Raw genomic sequence first — 22,893 nt, forward strand, 5'->3', positions numbered from 1 at the left:
AAGACCAGCAGCTGGCACCCCCGGAGCAGCTGGCACCCCTTTCAATAAGACCGGTCGGTCTTATTGAAGGCTGCGAGCGTCGGGTCATTGTCAGTCCTGCAGATGGTGTGTATTCACCTAGTTGTGCTTGCGGGGGTTGAGCTCTGTCTCTTTGGTCCCGCCTCTTAACTGTCAATCATTCAACTGTTACTAACTACTACTAGCTGATTTTTTTTTCCACACACACACACCTTCAGGAAGCAGCCCGTAACAGCTGTTTAACTCCCAGGTACCTATTTACTGCTAGGTAACAGAGGCATCAGGATAGAAGAAACTCTGCCCATTTTGTTTCTCGCCGGCGCCGGGAATCGAACCCGGACCACAGGATTACGTGTACAGCGTTCTGTCCACACAGCCACCGGTGCCCATAGTGTGTGTGTGTGTGTGTGTGTGTGTGTGTGTGTGTGTGTGTGTGTGTGTGTGTGTATGTGTGTGTGTGTGTGTGTGTGTGTGTGCTGGGAGAGGAAATATGTCTTTGTGGCTTCCTTTTTTTCCACCATGTCTTTCTGTTCCTCTCACACCAAATCTCGCAAAATGAACAAAAATTTGCTTGGAGGGTGAGGGGGGGGGGGAAATGGCTATTTATAGCCACTTAGCTGGTTGTGTATATATGGTATTACTGGATTAGTATTCTCTCCTTATAAATTACCTTGACTTTGTAATTGGGGAATTAAGAGTAAGAGTCTGATCCAATTTCAGTAGCACGATATCCTATGCAATCAAGAGTAATTTCAGTCCATACATGAGACAAATACAGTGTTAGTTAACCCATTTGTGGTGTTAGATTCCCCATTATAAACGGAATGAGAGAACTATACTTGGTTCAGTAGTCTGAGGTCATATCCCATGGGACCGCCATGTTGTCCCCATGTGACATCACCAAAATTATGGGGAAAACTAATTAAAATCAAATTAATGTATTAATTGTCTCTACTATGCAAGATGGGCAGCTCATCAGCTCACTTCAAGGGGAAAATGAGCACAACACACGCTACCAACGTATCCGGCTCGTAAATTTGTTAACCGGCTGCGACACGTAACTTTGGTAACCGGCCGCGGCTCCAAAACTTCGGTAACCGGCCACATTCTTGTCGCTCACTAATCTTACCGTCTCCGGTAAATTTTGGTCGGATGAGCGGAGAAATTTCCCTAGGCAAAAATGTCACCCAGAGTTTATGAAACTTCCCGTACCGTTCTTGGACGGTACACACGGTACAGCTACTGTATTGTGCCGTTACTGAGCACGAGGTACAGCTTCTATATTGTTCAGTTATGGTACACAAAGTACAGCTTCAATGCTGTACCGTCATTACAACGAGATATAGATCCTATTCCGTACAGTTATTGTACACGAGAGAGAGAGAGAGAGAGAGAGAGAGAGAGAGAGAGAGAGAGAGAGAGAGAGAGAGAGGGGTGAGGGAAGTGGGTAGAAAAGGAAAAAGATTGAGAGATAATCCAAACCAAAAAAAAACAGCAATACAAAATGAAAAAAGAGCGAGAGACCATCCGGGAACTTGATGGCGTTGAAAGGAAGCCTCCAGCAAGAGACCACATTGAGCTCTCTCTCTCAGCGGAGCCTTGAGCCTTAGACCACTTAGGTCCCGCCGCCATAAACGCGGGAAAACTGAAGGACCGTAAAACGAGAGTGGGTAAACAAAGGGGGCGCTGCAGGAGAGTGGGTGGACACTGGGGGCGCTGCAGGAGAGTGGGTGGACACTGGGGGCGCTGCAGGAGAGTGGGTGGACACTGGGGGCGCTGCAGGAGAGTGGGTGGACACTGGGGGCGCTGCAGGAGAGTGGAACGTGAATGGAGGACGTACATCCACGTCCTGCATCCACGGACGGGTAGAACCTACAGGACGTGGATGAAACAGTTCAGAGAGTGAACGTGCCATTTTATGCAAGACACACGCAGTAGGTTAGGTTAGGGCGACCGAACTCGCGCATTCCTGTGCGACTGGAGCGACTTCAATACAGCGACCAACCCGCGTTTTTTAGTCGCGACCTGTCGCCCCGCGCGATCACTTCGTCAGCACAGCCTCCAGCTGCGTATTTCGCCAGCTGCCGGTCTGTCTGTGTGGTGAAAACAGAGCACCAACTTCCTTCCATGTCATGGGAAAACGAACTGTGTTCAGACGATGCGTCGCGAATATGATGACCAAAACCATACAACAGAAGATGAAGAAACGACGACGTTTCGGCCAGTCCTGGACTACACACGACTTGATAATGGTTCAGGACGGACCGAAACGTCGTCGTATCTTCGTCGTCTGATGTGTGGCTTGGTCATGAAGCTGTGTTCACGTTCATCGTCCCTCTCTGTCCTTCTCAGAGGAGGCGACGAGCCATTGGACCTCCTCCCCATGCAGCCTGTCCTCCTACAACGTGTCGTCCTACAACCTGTCCTCCTACAACTTGTCCTCCCACAGCCCGTCCTCCTACAACCTGTCCTCCTACAACTTGTCCTCCCACAGCCCGTCCTCCTACAACCTGTCCTCCTACAACCAGTCCTCCTACAACTTGTCCTCCTACAACCTGTCCTCCTATAACTTGTCCTCCCACAGCCCGTCCTCCTACAACCCGTCCTCCCACAACCTGTCCTCCTACAACCTGTTCTACAACCTGTCCTTCTACAGTCATGTTCTCCTACATCTTGTCCTACACCTGTCCTACAACCTGTCCTCTTACAAAGAACGTCGCTTTTCGCTCGTATGCGTTACATAAGGCCAAAAATCGTCGTACTAGAAAATAGAAGCGGCTGGCGAAAATGACGTACTGTCCCGTTTTCTATTTTGGGTCCTCTGGTAGGTTAGGAGAGACCACTTTAAATTGACCGTTTTCTTCACATTGGGTAAACCTTAGGAGGACGGACTGCACTATTTACGATAGTTCACAACCAAAAAAAAAAAAAAATGGTAAGGCTGAACAAATGAAACTCGCGTCCCATAATTGTTCATAATCACAGCAACTTCCTCTAACTAACATCGTATTAGTGGATCTCCTGTCAAAAATAACAACATACATACCAGGGGCCAGATTCACGAAAGCACTTACGCAAGCACTTACGAACGTGTACATCTTTCCTCAATCTTTGACGGCTTTGATTACATTTATTAAACAGTTTACAAGCATGAAAACTTGCCAATCAACTGTTGTTATTGTTATAAACAGCCTCCTGGTGCTTCGGAGCTCATTAACTGTTTAATAATTGGAAACAAACCCGCCTAAGATTGAGAAAAGATGTACAGGTTCGTAAGTGCTTTCGTGAATCTGGCCCCAGCTGTTTTACTTTGATTCTGCTTATATGATTCAGTTCCTTTTTTTTAAGGATTTATGTTAATATTTTTATGGTTACTTTCAGACGACGCGGTTGTGCCTTGATAATGAATGACGACTCAAAAATAATTTTGTACTGTTCGATAAATCCCGAAGGAATTTTGACCTGTGTTCTTTTGTTCTTCAGGTCTTTTGCATCGTCCATTTGATACCGTAGGATTTTGAACAGTATTTTTGGTCCGAGAGGACTTTTGAACTGTGTTTTTAATCCGAGAGGACTTTTGAACTGTATTTTTGGCCCTATTGGACTTTTGCATTGCGCATTTTCACAATTCTCTCTCGCCATTTTTCATTCTCTCTCTCTCTCTCTCTTTCTCTCTCTTTCTCTCTCTTTCTCTCTCTTTCTCTCTCTCTCTCTTTCTCTCTCTTTCTCTTTCTCTTTCTCTCTCTTTCTCTCTCTTTCTCTCTCTCTCTCTCTCTCTCTCTCTCTCTCTCTCTCTCTCTCTCTCTCTCTCTCTCTCTCTCTCTCTCTCTCTCTCTCTCTCTCTCTCTCTTTTTCTCTCTCTTTCTCTCTCTCTCTCTCTCTCTCTCTCTCTCTCTCTCTCTCTCTCTCTCTCTCTCTCTCTCTCTCTCTCTCTCTCTCTCTCTCTCTCTCTTTCTCTCTCTCTCTCTCTCTCTTTCTCTCTCTCTCTCTCTCTCTCTCTCTTTCTCTCTCTCTCTCTCTCTCTCTCTCTCTCTCTCTCTCTCTCTCTCTCTCTCTCTCTCTCTCTCTCTCTCTCTCTCTCTCTCTCTCTCTCTCTCGTTTTCTCTCTTCCTTTCACCCCCGTCTCTGATTCTATCTCACTCTCGCTCTCTCAATTCTCTTTCTCCCCATCTTTTTCCTCCATTTCACCTCCTTACCTTGAACAATTCTAATGTCTATAAAACTCATATCTGAACTTCTATTAACTGCCACTTGGTTTCGTTTACATTATCCTAAACAGGACAATTTCCAACATCACTCAGACTAACACAAATTACGTCCATAACTTCGCAAGGAGCCAATATAGCCGGGATGTTTATCCCCCTACACCACCCAATTACACCTTATGAAATTTGTGGGTTAATATAGTTTCACTTTCACGACCCATTTGCCAGAAAAGTTGGGAAAAGCCTTCGAATGAGCTTATTATCCAAACGCGCGAGAAGATGTAAACACTCACCCGTTAGCAGAGTAGGCTGCGCTCCTTGTTGCACCAGGGGTCAGAGAGAGGTTAATTGTGTGCGTCAAGAATGGAATCAAGCAATGGAAATGGGCGGAGAGATTGTAACCCTCTTAGCTAGAGAGGGTTAGAAGTCTATATGAGCACCATAGGAAGAAGAGGACAGAATCCTACCCACACCACAGAGAACGGAGGACAAAAATCTACCAATACCACAGAAAGGAAAGGACAAAAATCTACCAATAACACAGAGGAGAGTACAAAAATCTACCAATACCCCAGAGGAGAGTACAAAAATCTACCAATACCCCAGAGGAGAGTACAAAAATCTACCAATACCCCAGAGGAGAGTACAAAAATCTACCAATACCCCAGAGGAGAGTACAAAAATCTACCAATACCAGAGGAGAGTACAAAAATCTACCAATACCACAGAGGAGAGTACAAAAATCTACCAATACCCCAGAGGAGAGGACAAAAATCTACCAACACCACACAGAAGAAAAAAAAAGTAATTTGCAGAAATCTCCAACACCTGAAATAGCTCACTTGCGCCCTGGCCGCCCTTGTATTGGATGCCATTCTCTGCCCTCAAACGCCTTCAGAGGCCAGAGGAGAGATTTATGAGGAGCACGAGAAGGACCTTAAGGAACATATGAGGAGGCCAGCCGTCCCGGGAACCTCATGATGAGGTGACGTTATCAGGAGTTACTAGTGATGGGGGCTGGGGATGGGGGGGGAGGGGGAGGAGGCTTGTGGGGATGTAGGTGGGTAAGGCATACCGGGATGTAGGTGGGTAAGGCATACTGGGATGTAGGTGGGTAAGGCATACTGGGATGTAGGTGGGTAAGGCATACCGGGATGTAGGTGGGTAAGGCATACCGGGATGTAGGTGGGTAAGGCATACCGGGATGTAGGTGGGTAAGGCATACTGGGATGTAGGTGGGTAAGGCATACCGGGATGTAGGTGGGTAAGGCATACCGGGATGTAGGTGGGTAAGGCATACCGGGATGTAGGTGGGTAAGGCATACCGGGATGTAGGTGGGTAAGGCATATCGGGATGTAGGTGGGTAAGGCCGTCCATATCAGGATTTAGGTGGTTCTGTACATATTACTACACCGTATAGGCGATACTGTCACCTAAAGGATGGGTGACTGCCCAGTAAGCTAACCCTTACCAACAATACATGTTGTACCTACCCATCAAGGAGTCCAAGCACGCAGGTTCGATCCCAATAAACAGCCTCAATATTTTATAATTTTGTAGAAAGAAATTACCAATTACTCCTATGAAAGGATAGACAAGAGGCTGTTTAAAGGTTTATGTTCCTTTCTCTGTTTATTTCCAAATAAATATATTCTTATAAAGGCATCTTCGTCATAACTCTTATGTGAGAAAATAGAACAAGCCTCTAATTACTAAATACTATAATCTTATGTTTGTAATATGGCATCTCGCCTGTATGAATGCTCAGTGTTCCTGCTTATGTTGGATCCTCATGGTGACACTGCAAGTATTCTTCTCACTGCTTAGCTCCACCACAACAGTTGGGGCTGCACAGCTTAGCTCCACCACAACAGTTGGGGCTGCTCAGCTTAGCTCCACCACAACAGTTGGGGCTGCTCAGCTTAGCTCCACCACAACAGTTGGGGCTGCTCAGGTTAGCTCCACCACAACAGTTGGGGCTGCTCAGCTTAGCTCCACCACAACAGTTGGGGCTGCTCAGCTTAGCTCCACCACAACACTTGGGGCTGCTCAGCTTAGCTCCACCACAACAGTTGGGGCTGCTCAGCTTAGCTCCACCACAACAGTTGGGGCTGCTCAGCTTAGCTCCACCACAACAGTTAGGGCTGCTCAGCTTAGCTCCACCACAACAGTTGGGGCTGCTCAGCTTAGCTCCACCACAACACTTGGGGCTGCTCAGCTTAGCTCCACCACAACACTTGGGGCTGCATGCACAGCTCGTAGAGACGTAGTTGGTCATATTTCTCTTTAACACAGTCACTGGCGTTGATACAGATGCTGTCAATTCATCGTTGTCGCTGTAACTCCTATCCCTCCCCCCTCCCCCCCCTCTCTCTCTCTCTCTCTCTCTCTCTCTCTCTCTCTCTCTCTCTCTCTCTCTCTCTCTCTCTCTCTCTCTCTCTCTCTCTCTCTCTAATAGGACTACACTCTAAACGTAACAACAACGTTGAAAGTTGAAACGAAGTAATGACGTAGTTACAACGTTGTGGTAACGTCGGGAAGTAATCTATGATGCAATACGCAGAGACATCACATATATCGTGATATATCAGTGGAATCCTCGGGAATCCTCGAGGGTGCAGTAGTACCCCAGGTTGCAATTCTTTTGACCATGTCGTGGCGTAGTCGACTAGAGTGGTGCATCTGGGAACACCCAGTGCATAGGTTCGAATCTCCATCACGACTGCAGTGGATTTTCTCTGTGATGCAAACTGTTATTACAAACCTCGTGATCTTATTTCATACTTGGCTACTGCCATTCTGTTTTAATATTGTATTTCCTCTATTGTTACGAGTATTGGAAAGCTCTTGTAGCCGAAGCTTATATTTTCGTTGAACTGTGCTTGTAGCATTGTTGTCCTGGCTAACGTAGCCAGGACCACTTGTCTTGTAGAACCGAATACAATCGCCTTGTACTATGATCGTAGTATCGTAGTCGATTGAACAAATCCACAAGGGCCGTGACGAGGATTCAAACCTACGTCCGAGAGGATCCCAAATCCTCTCGGATGGTGTGTGTCTCGGAGAGACTGCAGGATCCGTGGTAGGTCAAGTTGATTTCCCGGTTGCAATTCTTTTAGCATGTCGTAGCTCAGTCGATTAAGGCAGCGTCTGGGATCCTCTCGAACGTAGGTTCGAATCCTCGTCACAGCTCTTGTGGATTTGTTTATATGATGCATCACGCTATTGTGATTTCTGTGTGTAATCGTAGTCGATAATGTAGTTCTATAATGAAGATAAGAGACATATGTATTTGATATTATGAATGTGAATGGTATAGGAGAAAAGTTTTGATGCAGAAAGGTACGTTATGAAGACGAATGGTTTATACATATGATCGAGTGAAGCTCAATTGTATTTCATTAAGGCGTAGTAAAGATGAAGAGCGTCGGCACGCTACAATTATATGGCCACATTAAGATGACCAGACCACACACTAGAATGTGAAGGGACGACGACGTTTCCGTCCGTCCTGGACCCATTCTCAAGACGACTTAAGAATGGTCCAGGACGGACCGAAACGTCGTCGTCCCTTCACCTTCTAGTGTGTGGTCTGGTCATCATACTTTAGCCACGTTATTGTGACTCGTCGCCTGCATATGGCCATATTAAATATTGCGTGTGTTGCATTCATCTTGCTTGTGTTGCATTCATCTTGCTTGTGTTGCATTCATCTTGCGTGTGTTGCATTCATCTTGCTTGTGTTGCATTCATCATGCGTGTGTTGCATTCATCTTGCGTGTGTTGTATTCATCTTGCTTGTGTTGCATTCATCTTGCTTGTGTTGCATTCATCTTGCTTGTGTTGCATTCATCTTGCTTGTGTTGCATTCATCTTGCGTGTGTTGCATTAATCTTGCTTGTGTTGCATTCATCTTGCGTGTGTTGCATTCATCTTGCTTGTGTTGCATTCATCTTGCTTGTGTTGCGTTCATCTTGCTTGTGTTGCATTCATCTTGCGTGTGTTGCATTCATCTTGCTTGTGTTGAATTCATCTTGCGTGTGTTGCATTCATCTTGCGTGTGTTGCATTCATCTTGCTTGCGTTGCATTCATCTTGCTTGTGTTGCATTCATCTTGCTTGTGTTGCATCCATCTTGCTTGTGTTGCATTCATCTTGCGTGTGTTGCATTCATCTTGCTTGTGTTGCATTCATCTTGCTTGTGTTGCATTCATCTTGCGTGTGTTGCATTCATCTTGCTTGTGTTGCATTCATCTTGCGTGTGTTGCATTCATCTTGCGTGTGTTGTATTCATCTTGCTTGTGTTGCATTCATCTTGCGTGTGTTGCATTCATCTTGCTTGTGTTGCATTCATCTTGCTTGTGTTGCATTCATCTTGCTTGTGTTGCATTCATCTTGCTTGTGTTGCATTCATCTTGCTTGTGTTGCATTCATCTTGCTTGTGTTGCATTCATCTTGCTTGTGTTGCATTCATCTTGCTTGTGTTGCATTCATCTTGCTTGTGTTGCATTCATCTTGCTTGTGTTGCATTCATCTTGCTTGTGTTGCATTCATCTTGCTTGTGTTGCATTCATCTTGCTTGTGTTGCATTCATCTTGCTTGTGTTGCATTCATCTTGCTTGTGTTGCATTCATCTTGCTTGTGTTGCATTCATCTTGCTTGTGTTGCATTCATCTTGCTTGTGTTGCATTCATCTTGCTTGTGTTGCATTCATCTTGCTTGTGTTGCATTCATCTTGCTTGTGTTGCATTCATCTTGCTTGTGTTGCATTCATCTTGCTTGTGTTGCATTCATCTTGCTTGTGTTGCATTCATCTTGCTTTTGTTGCATTCATCTTGCTTGTGTTGCATTCATCTTGCTTGTGTTGCATTCATCTTGCTTGTGTTGCATTCATCTTGCTTGTGTTGCATTCATCTTGCTTGTGTTGCATTCATCTTGCTTGTGTTGCATTCATCTTGCTTGTGTTGCATTCATCTTGCGTGTGTTGCATTCATCTTGCGTGTGTTGCATTCATCTTGCTTGTGTTGCATTCATCTTGCTTGTGTTGCATTCATCTTGCGTGTGTTGCATTCATCTTGCTTGTGTTGCATTCATCTTGCTTGTGTTGCATTCATCTTGCTTGTGTTGCATTACGAGCCTCCGGGACATAACTCTGAAACTTTGCGTCATGCTAGAGTCGTTTCCGCCGTTAGTAACTCTTAGGGAATATTTTTACTTGCTATTTCTGTATGTGAGTTTTGTCTTCCATTATACACTTATGTATTATTGTATTTTGTATTATACATTATAACTTGGATCAGATATTCGTCAGCGCACCTTGTGATCAGTATTAACCAATAGGGACTTTTTTCAGGGATATTCCTGCGCGGGTCCTAAGCCTCTGGCTGGCCCACTGTGCGGGCCCTAAGCCTCTGGCTGGCCCACTGTGCGGGCCCTAAGCCTCTGGCTGGCCCACTGTGCGGGCCCTAAGCCTCTGGCTGGCCCACTGTGCGGGCCCTAAGCCTCTGGCTGGCCCACTAAGTGTTGTAGGGACAGGTGATATAATTCCAAACTATGATTTGGCGAAACATTAAATATCAGTCAATTAACGTCGAGTTGAATAGCGTATTACGAAAGTTCGCGTTTTTGATTGGCTCTCGGCCACTACCATCATGTCCACCCATAAAATGGACCATCCGGCGCTTCGTCAGAATAACCAAACTTGCACTTATGCTCCTACTTCGTCGGCTCGGAACGCTCGGAGAGGAGACAGAGGTCTCCTCCAGCACTGTTGTCTCTTCCCACCAAACACACACCGAAACTACGACGTTGCGACAACGTTCGAACAAGATTTAACACCTCCTAACCAGTTATAAGAACCAATATAACAAGTTTTAACAACGTTCTAATACGTCAAAAACACGTTAAGCCAAGATGTATCAACTTTATTACAAGTTGTAACAAGCGGAAAATAGGGTCAGTTACGGTTTGTGTTTCCAGGGTTGTTTCGTAAATTCGTTTTTTATTTTACTGGTGTCGTCGTGAGGAGACAGCGTAAATCTGTCTCTTGTAGAGGCATTAAGACCTCACTGACATTCAAGGGGATGTTGGTGCTTGGCGGATTTCCTATCAGTGGGGAAGCCAAAGTTGAGGTAGTGATCTCGCCTCTAAACCAAGTCAGATTTTAGATCACATTAATAGCAATCGCCTGAAGAAGAAAAAGGCACTTTGGTACCATTGCTGAACGCAACAATTTCTGACCATAAGAATTTCTGATCATAATTTCTAACCATAACATCGTGCCAGGATCTATAGCCATCCAGGGGGCTCAAGAGTTTATTAAGGCTTGAATGTGTTTTAATACATTCACGGAAACCCTAAAAAACAGCGAAATTTCTAGGAAAGAGTTGAAAGGAAGGAGAGAAATAAGTATGTAGCATGTGGAAGAGAAACGAGGCAAGATATGAGTAGGATTAGGAGGACGATAAAAGCGGAATACGCCTAATTTAGTATATTATTGTCATCTTTCCTGTCATCACCCAGACCGTCCAAGTGCTTGGGCACTATTCCTTCCCCTCCGTCCAATCCCAAATCCTTATCCTGAACCCTTCCAAGTGCTATATAGTCGTAATGGCTTGGTGCTTTTCCCTGATCATTCCTTCCTTTCCTGTCATCATTCACTGTAAATGCTATTGAAGCATTTACAAATCTTTGTTGTGACTAAGCTTGATTTACACCTTGTTGATGTTTTCAGTAAATAGCCGTCTGTAAAGCACTTTTTTTTAGTGACCAGGAAGTGACTCTCTGAACGGTTACATATATAATAACATCACATGATATCATTTAATTCCAGTAACACTGTATGAGTTTTGTGCTGAATTTGCGTTATTTTTTTGTTCGGAAGAACTGCACATTGTTGAAATTACTTTTTAATTTCGTCATATGCTGACATGCTTATTGGAGTATAAATCAAAATTGTTCTTCCTTTTCATGAGTAATGCTTGAGAATTTATGATTTCTAGAGACTGAAGTTACATCCTTCAGTTCTTTCAGATAAAATCATTATACATTCAGATGTCACGCTTTATTACTCGTTATCAAATTGATTCCCTGGCCAGTCACATGACTAATGACAGTTCGCCGACTTGGGACTCGGAGCAGTCAGCTTGTGTGGGTATGCATTCAGTTGATTGCTTCCTGTGAACGAAAAACGGCACAACGACCCCTGAAGCTCTTGTCTTTCATATGTTGACATTGCGCTCTCTAAATATTATTGTCGACGCGATTCAAATGGGGAGACCTCTACCTTGCAGACTAAAACATTTGATGGAATTGTATACGTCAGAGACATAATACGTCCACACATACACACATACATATGTATTTAGCTAGATACAAGCACGTAAACATTTACCTTTACATAAATAAATGACAGAGACATTGGGATGGAAAGAATCATTTGCTTGACCAGAGAGTCGAGTGAAGGAATGAACTAAAAGGGAAGGTAGACTAGGCTAATAAAACAAACCGGTTTAAATGTAGACATGGTAGAAATGTAGAAGGTTGGAAGAGAGAAAAAGGGAAAAAAGGCAGAACGGCATACGAAATATGTTCTATATAGGACCCTTAATTGATCCATTAAACACCTAGGGCTAATATTGCTACATTTACAATAGGACAAAAATAAACAAAGAATCATTATAACTACAAAATATGAAAATAAAATAGAGCTTCGATAGGTCGCTCTAATAAAATAGGTCAATAGAGCCTCACACACATATGGGGTCCGTGGTTCGAGTCTCCAAGAACCAATGGAAGATATAAAATATGATGTTGGAAAAATGGCATCAAAGGCTCCCCAGGTCACACGAACGGCGGCTGTGAACGACCCTTACCATTCCTTCCCGAGTTAAATAAACTGAAGTTAAATTTAGATGCGGTTGCGAATAAACTATTTAAACACGGAGGCGTGAGATGATTGCTGCAGACAGATGCACTGGAGGTTCAGGGGGGAAATATTAATTTAATTATATTACAAATAGGATGCTGGGGGCGATCTGTCCCCCTGAGAGGAAGATAAGGGTCGGGAGGAAGTGACAGGTAGTTGAGGAATGAGACACTTATTATAAATTTACAAAACGTTTCGAACCTACATGGTTCATTCTCAAGTGATGGGACAGTACAAGGCATATTGGATTTTTACCATTACGGAGGTCAGGTGAAGAACGAGACAGTTTTTAGTACATGAATTATCTTTTAGTGTAGTCTTTCTGAACAATTCAGTATTACCTGTTGGTGATTTCGAGAATTATTCTACTCCTCCTGTCTCCCTTGGTGATTGCCAGGCCAGGATTCGTCGAGGAATTTACGTGCTCGTTTACGAAACCTGTAGATCTTTCCTCGTTTATGGCGGCCTAGTCAGTTTTAATCCAAGATTTGTATTGTTATAGATAACCTCGTATTGACTCAGAACTCATAAAATATATAAGAAAAGCAAACTAAAACGCTATGATTGCTGAAAGATGTTGGGGTTTCGTTAGTGGACACACAAATGCTTGATGAATGGTGGCCTCTAGCATGTGGGATACAAGGTGCCTGTCCCTCTCCTAGTGCTGTCATGATGCCCCTTACCCAGTTAAGCGCTTCCCTGCACACCCACAGCCTCTCCTCTCCTGACCTTATGATGCTGGAGAATCTTGTTACCTCAAGCAATCTCAAGATGCTGTCAGAAATCACACCACACGACTCTTACTGCTCTGTCCCTGAGATGGGTTTCTCTCTCGCTATTACTAATTCATGCTCTCTCTCTCTCTCTCTCTCTCTCTCTCTCTCTCTCTCTCTCTCTCTCTCTCTCTCTCTCTCTCTCTCTCTCTCTCTCTCTCTCTCTCTTTCTCTCTCTCTCTCTCTCAGCTAAAACGAAGATTCATAAGGAGTATTTGGAGCTGCGTTCCTAGGAGCTGTTATCCTACATAAGCTTATCTAAAGCCTGACAGATTCTCATCTCCGTCACCCTTCTCCTTTGTACGTTTTACTCCTTTCATCACTCTGTGTTAATATGACGATTTCAGTTAATTTTGGGTATTGCAATAATCCATGGATAATATTTATTATTACATCTTATTACATCGTATTTATTTATTCATTTATAATATGTATTTGTAAAATGTATTTATTGCTTGCTATGTATTTTATATCATGTAAGTAGCTTTAAACAGGAAGCACATATGCCACAAGGGCCTAGATATGTGTGTTTTCTTACCCCTTGTGTCTGCTACTACAGAATTGATCCCCTATCAATAATTTCCTATATTGTCGAACAAATAATTTTATTTTTTTCATTGTCTCTGGGGACACATTGAGGTATATCAGCCATTCCAATTAAAAATTTGTTTTTCATAAATGTTTGTTCATTTATTATTAAGAAAAAATTACAATATATTATTTGGTTTTCATAAAAAGCCAGAATCACCTGTACTCGTGATAATATACTGTGTCTTGTGCAGCCTTGACGCCGCTGTCAGAGGGCCTGTACTCGTGATAATATACTGTGTCTTGTGCAGCCTTGACGCCGCTGTCAGAGGGCCTGTACTCGTGATAATATACTGTGTCTTGTACAGCCTTGACGCCGCTGTCAGAGGGCCTGTACTCATAATAATATACTGTGTCTTGTGCAGCCTTGACGCCGCTGTCAGAGGGCCTGTACTCATAATAATATACTGTGTCTTGTGCAGCCTTGACGCCGCTGTCAGAGGGCCTGTACTCATAATAATATACTGTGTCTTGTGCAGCCTTGACGCCGCTGTCAGAGGACCTGTACTCATAATAATATACTGTGTCTTGTGCAGCCTTGACGCCGCTGTCAGAGGGCCTGTGGTGTTACCAGTGCGGGACGCTGAGTGAGGGAATGTCCACAGTGAACCCTTGCTTCGGTATCAAGCCAGACGACTACACACTATGTCCCGCTGGCAGCAATCACTGCAAGGTAGGAGGATGCTAACACACACACTATCTCTCTCTCTCTCTCTCTCTCTCTCTCTCTCTCTCTCTCTCTCTCTCTCTCTCTCTCTCTCTCTCTCTCTCTCTCTCTCTCTCTCTCTAAGTCTTACTGAGTATGGTCTTTATATCCACCTGTTGGTCGTTATTAATGCTGTTACTGCAATTTATTAAATATAAAGACAATTAGCACCTATTAATATTATTCTTATTGTTTTTAAATATGATATTCTACGTTATGTTACGCGATGACTTTTTTTAGATGTCACTAAAAATGGCACATTCTATAATATCTTGATTTAATGAAGTTAACGTATCAACAATTAATTTCTGCTTTGTTGAAAGCAGATTGTCAGTTATATCCACATGTGGGGAAGTATCAGTTAAAGTTTTATTGGGCTCAGGATGTCAACTATATCAATATTCTGAGTAAAGGTCTATATTTTTCACGTATTTTACTATATTGAAGTCTATATTCTTTTTCGGGTTCCCTATCCGACTAGACGGTGTTCATAAAAACGGTCTTTAAAACCTTCCCTAATTAAAGATAGCCCCTTAAATTTAGGATATCGGAATTATATAACATACCCTAATCTTAGGATATTCACTAATATTAGGATGAACTCTACTTTCAGAATACACCGAAATCTTAGGATACTTTAATTTTAAGACATGATCCCAATTTTATGATATGACCCCAGTTTTAAGACACGACCCCCCCGCCAATTAAGAAATGATGCCAATTATAAGACATGACACTTTCAAGATATTACCCCAAACTTAAGACGTGAACCCCGATTTTAAGACATACCCGAAATGATAACGATATTGTAGGAAACAATAAGGTTTAAGAATTTTTTCTCCAAAATAATATATACTTGTAACTCTGGTGTAGGTGTGGCAGGTGTTGCAGTTGTGGATGCTGTTGCGGGTGTGTAGGGGTGTCATGCCTCATATAAATGAAGAGGGACAGCACAACTATTTGGTATTGACCCATTTTTTTCATTGATAACATCCCACTTCACTTCTCATTGATGACACACCCCGCTGCCTTTCTTATTGATGACACTCCCGCTGCCTTTCTTATTGATGACACACCCCGCTGCCTTTCTCATTGATGACACACCCGCAGCCTTTCTAATTGATGACACACCCGCTGCCTTTCTTATTGATGACACTCCCCGCTGCCTTTCTTATTGATGACACTCCCCGCTGCCTTTCTTTTTGATGACACCCCCGCAGCCTTTCTTATTGATGACACCCCCGCAGCCTTTCTTATTGATGACACTCCCCGCTGCCTTTCTTATTGATGACACACCCCGCTGCCTTTCTTATTGATGACACTCCCCGCTGCCTTTCTTATTGATGACACCCCCGCTGCCTTTCTTATTGATGACACCCCCGCTGCCTTTCTTATTGATGACACCCCCGCTGCCTTTCTTATTGATGACACTCCCGCTGCCTTTCTTATTGATGACACTCCCGCTGCCTTTCTTATTGATGACACTCCCGCTGCCTTTCTTATTGATGACACTCCCGCTGCCTTTCTTATTGATGACACTCCCCGCTGCCTTTCTTATTGATGACACCCCCGCTGCCTTTCTTATTGATGACACTCCCGCTGCCTTTCTTATTGATGACACTCCCGCTGCCTTTCTTATTGATGACACTCCCGCTGCCTTTCTTATTGATGACACACCTCGCTGCCTTTCTTATTGATGACACACCCGCTGCCTTTCTTACTGATGACACACCCCGCTGCCTTTCTTATTGATGACACACCCGCTGCCTTTCTTATTGATGACACACCCCGCTGCCTTTCTTATTGATGACACACCCGCTGCCTTTCTTATTGATGACACACCCCGCTGCCTTTCTTATTGATGACACACCCGCTGCCTTTCTTATTGATGACACACCCCGCTGCCTTTCTTATTGACGACCCCTTCCCCCTGTCCTCCTAATTTATGACCCAATTGCTCTCATTCGTGACCCCGCTGACCCCAATGGTGGAGGCCACTGTTATCTACATTGATAGAGGTGACTGTCCTCTGCATTGATAGAGGCCACTGAGCTCCATAATGATGGAGGTTGCTGCCCTCCGCTGGCCACTGAACTCCATAATGATGGAGGTCGCTGCGCTCCGCTGGCCACTGAACTCCATAATGATGGAGGTTGCTGCCCTCCGCTGGCCACTGAACTCCATAATGATGGAGGTCGCTGCGCTCCGCTGGCCACTGAACTCCATAATGATGGAGGTCGTTGCGCTCCGCTGGCCACTGAACTCCATAATGATGGAGGTCGTTGCGCTCCACACTCCGACACTCTAAATGCCCTGATATCAATACTGACAGTGAGGTTAATTACTTTCAGTGATATCCTTAAGCAACAACTTCTGGGTCTTGCAGTTAGGCAGCTGTCCAAGTCTTTTAATATGTCAAGTTATATATATACTGACGACTCAGAGCAGGTGGCATGTGGTGAATTGCAATGCATTGAACAGGTGTAATTGTTTTTTCCATTTCGTTTGCTTCTATCACCGAAGATTGGAACATGGACCTCAAAAGTACGAGATTTTTTTTCTGTCAATCGTTCAAGTAACAGTAACTTAAATGTGTGAAAAAATTACGCAAAAATTTCCCTTAAAGATATGTCAAAGAACATGCAAAAAGAGGGGGGGGGGTAACTCTGCAAGAAACATAGTAAGAAAAATAAGAACATGGATTGTTTCAAGCGTAGGTTAAACATACACATGCATGAGTTTGAGTGGTTTAACAGTAGCATCGTCACATGGTCCAAAATGCATTACGCAGTTACTTTTATTATGATGTTTTTTTAAAACGTTAGCAAAACGTTTTGGGGGAGATGCAAGATCCAGCATCATAAGGATTCAGGATGCAGGCTATATCCTGAAGCCGGAAGGCTCGAGGGATTATAAGTGTCACGCGCTTTTGAAGAGAGAGAGATTTCATCGAGATTAAAGGACTGTGTCCCGGAGAGATCAGAGAAAATTCCACCCCTCGGAGAGATGGTGGACCAAAGAGACTGATGTAAAGTTAAAAATATATATATATATATATATATATATATATATATATATATATATATATATATATATATATATATATATATATATATATATATATATATATATATATATATGCAACTGACGATCACAAAACACTGATCATTTTATGCGGAAAATCCACAGAGAAATATGAAATGAGGTGAACGTTTCGGCTTGTTAAAGCCTTTGTCAACACCAGACTGACAACAGTCTGGTGTTGACAAAGGCTTTAACAAGCCGAAACGTTTACCTCATTTCATATTTCTCTGTGGATTTTCCGCATATATATATATATATATATATATATATATATATATATATATATATATATATATATATATATATATATATATATATATGCAATCTTACAAATGATCTAGAGTTAGGGGTTCTTAACCTTTTTCAGGAATACAGGTCCGCCATAATGGATTTCCCAATATTTCACTATATGTATCTCCTACGTCAGAGTGTCGAAATTAACATCACCACCTGTCATAGGTATAGCTGTATCATTCAAAAGATGTCAATAGCTTGATTTGACTTCATATATAGATTGTTAGATACAGATCAGTTGAAAGTACATTATAAGGATTGAATTATATTTATTTATTAAAACTAGTAGGGGTACCCGGTGGTGCCCGGGGTAGTCTGTCTATCTTCCCCCTCTCCCCCCCACCACCCACCAGTACACTTCTTTCTACACTTTACTCATAGCCCCTCTCTTTTCCATTATTCCTTCCTATTCCTACCCTTCTTCCCTCCAGTCTCTGCCATTTTCTCCTCCCTACCCTCTCCTACCTCTTTACCCTTGGCTACTCACCTCTTTTTCCCTCTTTTATTTCCCCCTTCTACTTCCAATATCGCCTCCAACACACAAATTTATATATATATATATATATATATCCTCGCTCCTCCTTGGTTCCACATTTCGTCCCTCCGCGCGTACTCCCATTCTTATCTGCTTCCTTTCCCTCTTCGTTCTGCTCTTCTTATCCCCAGTTCCACTCTCTTCCTCATCATCACTCCAGCCCCCCACTTCTCCCTGTCCCCTTTCTCTCAGGAAATGTATTATACAAACCTGAGAAAAAACTATGGAAAACACATCAAATATTTCCATCTTGACTCCATGGGTGGTGGGTCTCCATAAAGGCTAATTTTTTTTGTAACTTAGGCCTACCCTAACTAGCATTTGTCAGCCGCTCCAGACATAACGCCCAAGACACTACAAGGCAGACACAACGCCCAAGACACTACAAGGCAGACACAACGCCCAAGACACTACAAGGCAGACACAACGCCCAAGACACTACAAGGCAGACACAACGCCCAAGACACTACAAGGCAGACACAACGCCCAAGACACTACAAGGCAGACACAACGCCCAAGACACTACAAGGCAGACACAACGCCCAAGACACTACAAGGCAGACACAACGCCCAAGACACTACAAGGCAGACACAACGCCCAAGACACTACAAGGTAGACACAACGCCCAAGACACTACAAGGCAGACACAATGCTCCAGACACTACAAGGCAGACACAACGCCCAAGACACTACAAGGCAGACACAACGCCCAAGACACTACAAGGCAGACACAACGCCCAAGACACTACAAGGCAGACACAATGCTCCAGACACTACAAGGCAGACACAACGCCCAAGACACTACAAGGCAGACACAACGCCCAAGACACTACAAGGCAGACACAACGCCCAAGACACTACAAGGCAGACACAACGCCCAAGACACTACAAGGCAGACACAACGCCCAAGACACTACAAGGCAGACACAATGCTCCAGACACTACAAGGCAGACACAATGCTCCAGACACTACAAGGCAGACACAATGCTCCAGACACAAAACTCAACACAAAATGCTCCTGCTCTTGAAATGCTCAAATCGAACGTTTGTTTTAGCCAAAATTTTCAGATACTTTTTTCTCTCACTTTAGTTCCTATAATGTTTTTGTTTTCAGTTAGCTTCCTCTGTTTTTATTTTAATTTCTGTTGACTCACTCTCTCTCTCTCTCTCTCTCTCTCTCTCTCTCTCTCTCTCTCTCTCTCTCTCTCTCTCTCTCTCTCTCTCTCTCTCTCTCTCTCTCTCTCTCTCTCTTTTGCTTGTCACATTAAACAAAAATTATTAAACAGCTGGAATGCATTTGGCATTTCCTGCCGAGGCCACGGCAGTTAATCAACGCCAAAACAAGCCTGAAGAAGCCTGATGGTCAGTATTTATGAGCAACAAATCTTCATAGAATTCCGTTTTCTATTGTTGTAGACATTCTCGTGGGGGGGGGGGGAGACTAATGTGCAGCGAGGCTCGGGGGCGTGAGAGAGAGGCTGGTTGTTGGTGATTTGCTGTTCATTAAAATTACAATGGAATTTGGCCTGTTACAGTAACCTTTCACTACACTGTAACTTGGACTGTTTTGTACTTTTTAATTCACTGTACGCTCCATGGCACTATATCTTCTACTACACTATACCTTCCCAAACACTCTTATTTTTCACTACACGATGCCTGTGGTTTCACCATACCTGTAATTCATTATAACCATTTATACTTCACTATACCCTTGATTGCACTGTGTCTTTGGTTACACTATACCATATCTTCACCCTTAGCAAGAAAACAGCTCTGAAGAATAGCCAAGAGAGAGACTATTTGAACATAGCGAAGGTTTGCATTGTGTAATCTTGCACGATAGCGACCAACACGATAGGACTCTTCGTGTTATCTCAATGACACGAGTAAGATCAGTAATGTATTGAAGCCACATTTTCAGCTTAAAACCAAGAACCTAGGTATCTTGAGATGATTTCGGGGCTAACCGTCCCCGCGGCCCGGTCCTCGACCAGGCCTCCTTTTTGTTACACATCCACAGTAAGCAGCCCGTAGCAGCTGTCTAACTCCCAGGTACCTATTTACTGCTGGGGTTGACTTCACTACTCATTCACTCTTGTCACCACTGGCATCACAGTGGCCAAAAACATGTCAAGTAAGCAAAAATCCAACATTGAGGATTGAACGTTGATTCGACGCTTCTCATGGATATTGTGCCTCTGGAATGACGTTACTGAAAACAAACGTATACGAAGCTTCCACTGTGGGCACATGTAGGGCAGAGGACGTTGTTTTAATGTTACTCAAGCATGTTTGGTCCAATAGATCCCAGCCAACACACACAACCTAACCACAACGTTATTTTTTCTCTGTACTGTCGTAGTAAAAACATTGTTACAATGTTTTAATAACGCTGTGTGTGTGTGTGTGTGTGTGTGTGTGTGTGTGTGTGTGTGTGTGTGTGTGTGTGTGTGTGTGTGTGTGTGTGTGTGCGCTGGGATCATTTTAAATCTGAAATGAGTTGAACTGCGTATCTCCTAAACATAGAGATGCTGTATGTGTTAACGACCAATGGAATAACTTAACGTAAACCAGCTAGCAGAGTTTTATGTACTTGAGTACAATGAAATCGCAACAACGTGATGTAACTATGAGAAGATATTGGGTGGATCTAGGGGCACAGGTTCGATCCCATTATATATTGCCTCAATAGTTGAGTGAGTATAATGCATTCAATTAAGATCGTATATTAACAGATATATAGAAGTTTCCAGAAATATTAACTGGATGTAAAAATTTATAATACCATGTAAGTAAACCTCATAATATAATTCAAGTTTATAATCATCATGCAGGGAGATATTGAATATAACGATGAGGTTAAAATGCAGTTTGAAGCTAGAACACCTGCTATGTGGATCTTATATTAAGGTTAAAATGAGGTTGGTAGCTTGTAACACTATGAATGATGACACTGATTGCAACGGTGAGGTTAAAATGAGGTTAGGAGCTGAGTATCGACCACCGAAACACAACCACGAACGCAATGATAGCCTACAGTGATAATGATTCCTCACTATAACAAGATAATGATTCCTCACTATAACGTGATAATGATTTCTCACTATAACTTAATAATGATTTCTCACTATAACAAGATAATGATTCCTCATTATAACGTGATAATGATTCCTCACTATAACGTGATAATGATTCCTCACTATAACTTAATAATGATTTCTCACTATAACAAGATAATGATTCCTCATTATAACGTGATAATGATTCCTTACTATAACGTGATAATGATTCCTCACTATAACTTAATAATGATTTCTCACTATAACAAGATAATGATTCCTCATTATAACGTGATAATGATTCCTCACTATAACGACACAGTTTATGTAAGTGACTTTAATATCGCCAAAGCTCCTCTCGGATTGTTCTGTCATGCCAACAGGCCACAAGTTTATCCACTGAAACAATTAACGTAAAATCATTTTTATGAGGGAAAAACGATCCCAACACAAGGTAACAATTTTTTTGACTTTGTTATATACAAAGATTAGGACTTAATCAGTTCATATATGAGGGTGAAAAGAGGAAACATACAGGGATGTATTTTCACTTATTAAGCAGTCTAGGAGCTTTGAGGTATCACATTCAAAGGATATTGTTAAATATATAGTTTTAGTACATTGGAGCTCTGCAACGTGCTTAATCAATGTAAACAAAGCCGCCATGATTATGGAATGATGTACAGGTTTCGTAAGTGTATGGGGTAATTGCTTCAGTAATGTTGCCCCCAGATTGCTCATGGTTCTCAGGAGCTAGCCCGACCAGTACATTAACCTCTATGGACTCAAATCATAACTCTCAAACTTTTCCTCTAACACAATTTCCTGCCCAACTTTTGAAGCATTGGAGCAATATATCAGGTTGTGGGGCGTACTAACCCTAGCTACATTATCAAATTATTACCCCAAGAGAAGGACATTAACTCACTTATTTATTAAATCGGCGTCTGACTACACTATCAAATTATCACCCCAAGAGACTGACGCAGTTGCTGATTTTTACTAACTTTGCGTCCAACTACATTAGCAAATTATTATTACCTCATGAGCTGCACACAGCTGAAATTGTTTCCTAAATCAGCAGCAAGCTGATGCTGACTGCTTCGGGCTCTTAAGTTAAGGTTCAGTCTTTCTTATTGACATTAATTAAGTAGAATTAGCAGCGTCCAACAGAATGGGAAAATGAAATGTAATGTATAATCAACCCGCTCTCGCACAAGACAGTACATATATGACTTATTGCTTATAGTCACTATTTGGCTGATTGATAAGTACATATGTGGTATATGCCAAGGTATATTTTGTTTTTAAGGTACAAACTCTTCCGACAGGTCTGCTAAACACCAGTTTTAATATAAGGAATTTCGTTTTCAGTTTTATTAAACAATAGAGATTTTATACAATATTTGACAATATCCTTAGTTGCTTTACAATTTATTTAAATATTTTGGTTTTGTTTTTTTATTTATATAAAACCGTAATATCAATAAATGTATAAGTTAAATACTACTTGTAATTAAGAAGCAATAAGATGCTTATCTTAACATACTAAGAAGGTTAGGTCGGTGTTTTCTATTCAGCTTTTCAAGGTAAACTAAAATATTCACAATAAATTAGTATGTCACATATGCACTTATTAATAAGCCAATATTGACTATAAGCAAATGCGAGAACGGGTTGTGTATAATAGTTATTTGTT

General features: G+C 42.6%; 1 protein-coding gene across 2 annotated transcripts in view; it reads left to right on the top strand.

Annotated features, from left to right (window-relative positions):
- LOC123756847 (ly6/PLAUR domain-containing protein 2) overlaps nucleotides 1-22,893 on the top strand; it is a 206,519-nt gene that overhangs the window by 114,545 nt on the left and 69,081 nt on the right. For both annotated transcript variants that reach the window (XM_069331940.1, XM_045740227.2), the window contains exon 2: nucleotides 14,048-14,184. In XM_069331940.1, coding sequence (XP_069188041.1) covers nucleotides 14,048-14,184 — 137 coding nt within the window. The remainder of the gene's footprint in view (nucleotides 1-14,047; nucleotides 14,185-22,893) is intronic.

This window comes from Procambarus clarkii, chromosome 26 (assembly GCF_040958095.1).
Source record: "Procambarus clarkii isolate CNS0578487 chromosome 26, FALCON_Pclarkii_2.0, whole genome shotgun sequence".
NCBI classification, from domain to species: domain Eukaryota; kingdom Metazoa; phylum Arthropoda; class Malacostraca; order Decapoda; family Cambaridae; genus Procambarus; species Procambarus clarkii.